The sequence below is a fragment of the Gekko japonicus genome, unplaced genomic scaffold (genome assembly GCF_001447785.1).
Source record: "Gekko japonicus isolate JY-2015 unplaced genomic scaffold, Gekko_japonicus_V1.1 scaffold503, whole genome shotgun sequence".
Classification (NCBI taxonomy): Eukaryota; Metazoa; Chordata; class Lepidosauria; order Squamata; family Gekkonidae; genus Gekko; species Gekko japonicus.
The window spans coordinates 293,963-301,279 of NW_015165844.1; the positions used below are offsets into that span (position 1 = coordinate 293,963).

A 7,317-nucleotide genomic window follows, 5' to 3' on the forward strand; every position below is an offset into this window, starting at 1 on the left:
TTATGCATATTGTGTTTTATATTGCTTTATATTGTTCATTGTTTTAACCAGGCATTTATGCCCCTTGTGAGCCGCCCTGAGCCTTCGGGGAGGGCGGGATATAAATGTAAAGATAAATAAATAAATAGATAAGTTTCCAATCTGCCATGGAAGCTCTCAGCTTCACCTCCCCCAGAGAACTGATGCGGGGATAAAATGGGGGAAGGAAGAACCAGGAAGGAAGAACAGGTATTCTTGGGGCAAGGGGAAGGAATAAAAATGTGTGAGACAGATAATGGTTACTATTCATAGGCTTTAATCTAACAGAAAGCATGGATTCCCCACTCCTCCATATTCTGCTGCTGGTGTGACCTTGGGTCAGTCGTCAGTTCTCGCAGAGCTGTTCTCTCAAGAGCAGCTCTTGGAAGAAGGAGACGATGAGGAGGAGGAGATTGGATTTATACCCCACCCTTCACTACCCAGAGGAGTCTCAGAGCAGTTTACAGACTCCTTTCCCTTCCCCTCCCCACAACAGACACCCTGTGAGGTAGGTGGGGCTGAGAGAGCTCTTTCAAGAACCACTCTTTTTCAAGAACAACTCTGACAGAAGTATGGCTTGCCCAAGGTCATCCAGCAGCTGCAAGTGGAGGAGTGGGGAATCAAACCTGGTTTTCCCAGATTAGAGTCCACGCACTTAACCACTACACCAAACTGGCTCTCTCAGCCCCACCTACCTCACAGGGTGTCTGTTGTGGGGTGGGGAGGGGAGGGGAAAGGGATTGTAAACAGCTCTGAGATTCCTTTGTGTAGTGAAGGGTGGGGTATAAATCCAACCTCTCCTCCTCCTCCTCCTGCTAAACAATTTCAGAGGTTTTAGCTCTCTGTGGGATTGTGGCCATAAAGTAGATGCTACACACAACAAAGATAAAATAGAAGTGTTTCTATAATTATGAGATTGCAACACACAGCAGGGTAATACCGCCTGTTATTCTTTTATTTCTTCTTCCTGCGAGAACACAAGCGCGTATAAGCGAGTTCCTAACTCACAGTGTGGCTGTCAGCAGAGTTACACCCTTCTAAGTCCATTGAATTCAGTGGGCTTAGAAGGGTGTTAACTGCTTACGCCTGGATTGCGAGACCTGGCTCACACACGTAGGACAGTGACTGGGTAGCAGAATGCCAATGGGGCTGAAAAAGTCCGAAGCACCTCCAACTGTGTGGGGAAGATCATATTTTGGAATGCGCCTCTGGGGGGAAAAAAATTCCAGCAAAGAGAAAATGAGCATAGCAGGCAAAAAGAAGAAGAGGGGCTAGACCCTTTTCTGACTGCTGTCCTAGTTTTCTGTTTGCTTGGCATTTCTAATTATTTTTTTAAAAAACATGAAGGCCCAATTCAGAGCTGGTATTTGTGCAGACTGTTCTACCAGCACATTCTCCTGAAGTAGGAACTGGGCTTTTGACCATGATGTAGGAGCGCAAATGTCCGTACTCCCGTCAGGCCAGGGGCTCCCAGCCTTTCTGAACCCATGGGCATCTTTAGAATCCTGACAAGGTGGTGGGAGGAACCCCAAAATGCCTGGCAAGGGAGCCAACCGCAGAAGAGCGACTGGAGGAGGTGAGAGCAGCCACAGCGTGTCAGGCAACCGAGGCTACGCAGAATACTCTGAAAGTAACTCTCCAGCGTTTCAGGCAGAAGTCTTGCTTAATAGGATGCTGTTTAACATGAATTTTTAAAGAAGTTTTCTTCCATACGGACAGCTTACCTTCAGCCTTGCATTGAAGGTCTTGGAGCCGTGGTGGCAGCAGCTGCTGAAGCAACGTTTTTTGAATCTGCACAGCCGGTCAGATCTCCAGTGGATAATCAAAAGCCCTCCTGGGCAAAAGTCCCCCCCCCGGTCCCCGGTCCCTGACCACTTTCTGTAAATCATTGGCGGGCACCAGGAAAGGAGCCTTTCTGAACCCGTGGGCATCTTTAAAATCCTGACAAGGCGGTGGGAGGAACCCCAAAATGGCTGGCAAGGGAGCCAACCACAGAAGAGCAGCCACAGAGTGTCAGGCAACCGAGGCTACGCAGAATACTCTGAAAGTAACTCTCCAGCGTTTCAGGCAGAAGTCTTGCTTAATAGGATGCTGTTTAACATGAATTTTTAAAGAAGTTTTCTTCCATACGGACAGCTTACCTTCAGCCTTGCATTGAAGGTCTTGGAGCTGTGGTGGCAGCGGCTGCTGAAGCAACGTTTTTTGAATCTGCACAGCCGGTCAGATCTCCAGTGGATAATCAAAAGCCCTCCTGGGCAAAAGTCCCCCCCCCGGTCCCCGGTCCCTGACCACTTTCTGTAAATCATTGGCGGGCACCAGGAAAGGTTACAGGGCTCTTTCTGTAGCAGGAACTCATTTGCATATTAGGTGACACACCCCTAATGTAGCCAATCCTCCAAGAGCTTACAGTAGCCCCTGTAAGAAGAGCTCTGTAAGCTCTTGGAGGATTGGCTACATTAGGGGTGTGTCGCCTAATATGCAAAGGAGCTCCTGCTACAAAAAGAGCCCTGGTTCATCGACACTATGTTGGGGACCCCAGCATGAAGTGTTCTTTAGCCAGCCCTCTGCCTCAGCCACTTAGCGGCCATCACCTAACTCACCTTACAGGTTCAGGTGGTCGGCCGTGTTGCTCTGGAGCAGGAGAACAAACGTAGAGTCCGGCGGCACCTTTAAGACCCACAAAGGTTTATTCAAGGTATGAGCTTCCATGTGCACGCATGTTACAGGTTGATTTGCTGTTCAGCCTGTCTCTATAAGTTTGAAATCTAGCTTCCATTCCAGTGTATTTGACAAAGCATGCATGCACACGGAAGGTCATACCTCGAATAAACCTTGGTTGGTCTTAAAGGTGCCACTGGGCTCTACATTTGTTCTTCGTCTTGCAGGGTTATCGCGAACATTATAATGTATGGAATGTGCATAGGAGACTGTAAAACACAAATCTAAAAACGAAGCATTTTTATTAGTCGCTAAAGCAATAACAAAACAGTGTAATCTGTGAAGTGGGGGGCTGTAGCTGCTATAGCATCTGTATAGAGTATCAAACTGTGGGCAACAAAGTTAATTTAAACCTAGGGTGGCCAGGAGACAAAGTTGAATTGTAAAGTCAGTCCTATGATGTTTAGATTTTCAGCCCCAGATCCGCCAAACTCCAAAGTTCTCAGGTTGGTGTAGGGGTGTGAATAGCTAGAGATACATCTTGCAAAATCCAAACTCTGCTGATAAAACTTATTTTAGAGGCTTGGGATGAAGTTTTATTTGGACTTGGATAATCTTCAGTGTAACACCCACCGCCGCCACCACTGATCCCACTGCAGATACAGGCCCAGGTTTTTATTTTGGCTCTGGATTCAATGATTGTTCTTTTTTCCCAACATTTCAGATAGATGACCCTAAAAATGGCCAGGAAAGCATGATGCCAGAAGCGGAGATCACAGGTTCAGTGGAGAATTTGGGGGAAAACCAGGCCCTCATGGCAGACTACAAGGATTCCGGCTATGAGATCCAACAATTGAACCCCAGCTCTCTTCATAAGGGCGATCACCAGGCAGCCACATACACGCTGACCAACGCCATCCCGGTGCCCTCAGATGTCCGGGAAACTTGGGACTGGGAAGTCAATAACCTAATAAGCCGAGCTCTGGCACCTCACTGTGAAAAAGGGAAAGACCTCTATCTCCTCTCGGGAGCAGTTCCTTCTTCTGTCAAAGTCAAAGACAAGGTTTCCGTCCCCGAGTCTCTCTGGATGGCGGCCTGCTGCGACGACGGCTCCAAGTCCTGGTCTACGGCGTTTGCGAAACAGGTGGCTGCTGGGAGCCGCCTGAAAGAGCTGCCCTTGAAAGAGCTTGAAGAACAGCTTTCGTCTGGGGCCCAGTTGTTCAAGGACCACTGCAGCCAGGAGAGGAACGACCCGAAGGCGCAGGAGGCGGTGCAGCATTCTGCCAAGGAGATCGAGGGCGAGGAGGCGCAAGTGAAAAAGACCCCTTCGTCGTCGCAGCACACAGCCGAAACAAAAGAAGAGAGCGGCTTTTTGAAAAAGCTGTGTGGCTTCTTCATCACTCCCATCTTCAAGGTGCTGCAGTACGTTTGCAGCTTCATTTGTCAGCTAGTCAAGTTGATTGCCAGTATTGTGTGTCAGGCCGTTCAGAATCTCGTCCAGGCGGTGTGCACGTTCCTCAAAGGAATCTGTGGCGCGTTGATGAGCGTCTTCGTCAGCCTGGCGCAGGCGATCCTCTGCATCCTGAACGGCATCGCGTCGAACATCTACAACGTTCTGATGCTCATATACCGCCTGCTCAGCATCCCTCTTAATCTGATCGTGGATATTTTGTGCTTCCCTTTCTACACCTTGGGTGCCATTCCCCGCGTCCTCCATGACATCGCTTCGGGCTTTGGCGGGTTGTTTTTACTGATCATCGACGCCATCACCAACTTTGCCAAGGGCCTGAGTTACATTGCTTCGTTTATACTCGGAAGGTTTTTGCCTAAACAATCTTCCGAACTCTAAACAGGGGCCGAATGGGAAACCGAGCCGCAAAAGAACAACAATACCAAAGCAATATTTCCCCCCCTGATACGTTCCTAATCTCTGGCTGCTCCTGTATGTATTTATTGTGGTGACACTGAACAGTGATGAACCAATGTTCTGGTAACATGGGTGAGCTACTTGACCCTGGATGGGGAATTTTACGGAAATTAAAGGTCTACTTACGCATTCGGCTTTTGGTGGATTATTTTCTTTGACATTCCAAGTCTTTTGAGAGTCCTCTTCCTTAGGACCCATGAAAATGTTGATAGAGGATTCTCAGCAGTAACTGAATCCCCAAAAGTACTTTGGTCATAATTTTTGGAATAAGAGAAGAATCTTACTGGGAGGGCGGAGCAAGTTTTGCAGGATTTTTCAAGAAACCCTTTCCTTATTCAAGAATGAGCCATTGGTTGGAGAATCACTGCACAAACCTTTGTGTTTATGGGATGGGCTATAACTCAGTGGTAGAACACACCGTCGGTAAGCGGAAGTTCCCAGAATCCATCTCCAGGTAGGCAACAGCTATTAGCAAAACAAAATCCAAGTCCATGGCAGCTTAAACACTAATGTCATTTATTCTAGCACGAGCTTTTCATGAGTCAGAGCTTCAGGTGAGCTCTGATTCATAAAAGCTCATGCCACAATTAATGTTATTTGTCTTCAAGGTGGCATCCGGCTTTGTTGTGTTTTGCTACAATAGACTGGCAAGGCTACCCCATGGAACTGGGCAGATATTAGGGAAAGCTTTGACCTACCTGAGACCCTGGAGAACTGACAGCACTGATTAGATAGACAGATGGTTTCACTTAGGCTGCGATCACACACATTAAATAATCCACTTTCAGTGCACTTTCCAACTGGATTTTGCCAGTTCACGCAGTGAAATCCAGTTGGAAAGTGCATTGAAAGTGGATTATTTAGTGTGTGTGATCGCGGCCTTAATCTTAGGCAGCTTCATATGAGAATCCTCTATAGCTATTGGAGAGGTTGTGGCCAGTGTTCCCTCTAAGTTGAGTTAGTGTGAGCTAGCCCACAGTTTTTTAGCCTCTGGCTCACACATTTTTGTCTCAGCTCAGGAAGGATGACTCCAAGCAAACTAATTTATGCAGCAGCCAAATCACTCGCTTACAACTTTAATGCCCGTAGCTCACAAAGGAGAATGTTTGCTCACAAGACTCCACAGCTTAGAGGGAGAGCATTGGCTGTGGCTCATCGAATGCATCCTGCATGCAGAGTGCCCCAGGTACAGTCCCCAATATCTCCTGGCACAGTGTTGAGGAAGTCTTTGTTGCTGCTGGTTAGTGCAAGCAGCTGTCGTTGCCTCCGAGTGCAATAAAATAAGCTAATAAATCTACAGTGTGGTCTTATATGGAGTCAGATGATTGGCTGATCTAACCCTGCTGTCTACTGTCTTCCTGCTCTTTCCCCTACTCACCAAGCATAGGACTTATGGATAAAGAGCACTTATGGATAAAGAGTGTAGGTAGCCAACACTGGCCCCTGGTAAAAGCCATGTAACACCTTTCATTCGAGTAATGAGAAACATCACAACATAGCATGAAATCTTTTGAGTACTCCAGACTTCTTCGTTCGGTTGGATGATCAGCAAGGAAAAGCACAAAAAAAAAAGATTGGGGTGGGGGAGAAGAAATAAGTTGTTTCCGGGTCCTATATTTGCAGCTTGTGTTCTTAACATGGAATGCTGGTGTTGCAGACTTCATCGGATCAGAAGTCCCCAACCTTTTTGAGCCTGTGAGCACCTTTGGAATTCTGACATAGGTACAACCACAAAATAGCTGCTGGAGGAAGTGGAACCAAGCACAAAATGTCAGGGAGTGAGGTTGTGCATAACTCTGCTACCGGCAGTAAGACTCCAGCATTTCAGACAGGTGCTCTGTTTATTAGAATGCCTTTTAGAATGAACATTGTTCAAAAACGTTTTCTTGCATGTGCACATAGTACACATGTTGAGCTAGTTAGAAACCCTTGTCTAGGAGTGTCTGACTTCATTTTTCGGGCATCTGATCTGGTCATCCCCTTTATATGAGCTGGACAAAAGCCACATCTGGCCCCTCCCACTTTCTGAAAGCACTTGGCGGTCACCATGGTGTCTGCAGGATTAGATAGTTCTGAGAGCAAAACACCCTTTCATGTTGTACTGCAGGCTGCTGGGACAAAGAGAGAGAGAATAAAGTTCTAGTCATGAAATTAATTGTTTTTACTAATACTGTCTCTTGGAGGACTTGAAGCAGAAGATTTAAGGTGTGACTTTCTTACCAGTACTCAGTACCGGTTTATATTGGTTTACTTTCACCCCCTGGGCTCTCCCTTTGTGACAGTAAAAGTCAGCAATTTATCCAATCCAGCACTAAATGAGAGGTACGGGGCCCTTGTAGAGTCAAAAGCAAAGGGCACATGCGGTGGTTCTTGGGTTAAGAAAGCTGGAGACTTAAGACGTTGTCCTGGAGACTTGGTGGTGGTTGGAGACCAAGCAAATGAGCAAAGTCATGTATGAAGATGAAGTAAAGGTAGGGCATTTCACCTGTCTTCGTAGTAAAGAAGAGCCAATTGCCTTTTGAAGCTGACAATGGGAAATAATGGTGGGTCCTGAATTGTGTGTTGTCTTCTCCAGCACAAGCCCTGCATTTTTCAAGAGGGTCGGAGGCCGTGGTTCTGAGGGTGCAGAATCTCCCTTATAAATAAAAGCCAAATGGTGGTGGCACTTCTCTAGAACATTCCAAACGCTCCAAAATCAGTTCGCTCTCTGATCT

The 7,317-nt window shown here is 47.0% G+C and overlaps 1 protein-coding gene across 1 annotated transcript in view; it reads left to right on the forward strand.

Moving 5' to 3' along the window:
• ENDOD1 (endonuclease domain containing 1) overlaps window positions 1–4,732 on the forward strand; it is a 24,122-nt gene extending 19,390 nt beyond the window's left edge. Inside the window, exon 2 of the mRNA XM_015411045.1 lies at window positions 3,401–4,732. Coding sequence (XP_015266531.1) covers window positions 3,401–4,525 — 1,125 coding nt within the window. The 3' untranslated portion in view covers window positions 4,526–4,732. The remainder of the gene's footprint in view (window positions 1–3,400) is intronic.
• The last annotated feature ends 2,585 nt before the right edge of the window (window positions 4,733–7,317 follow it).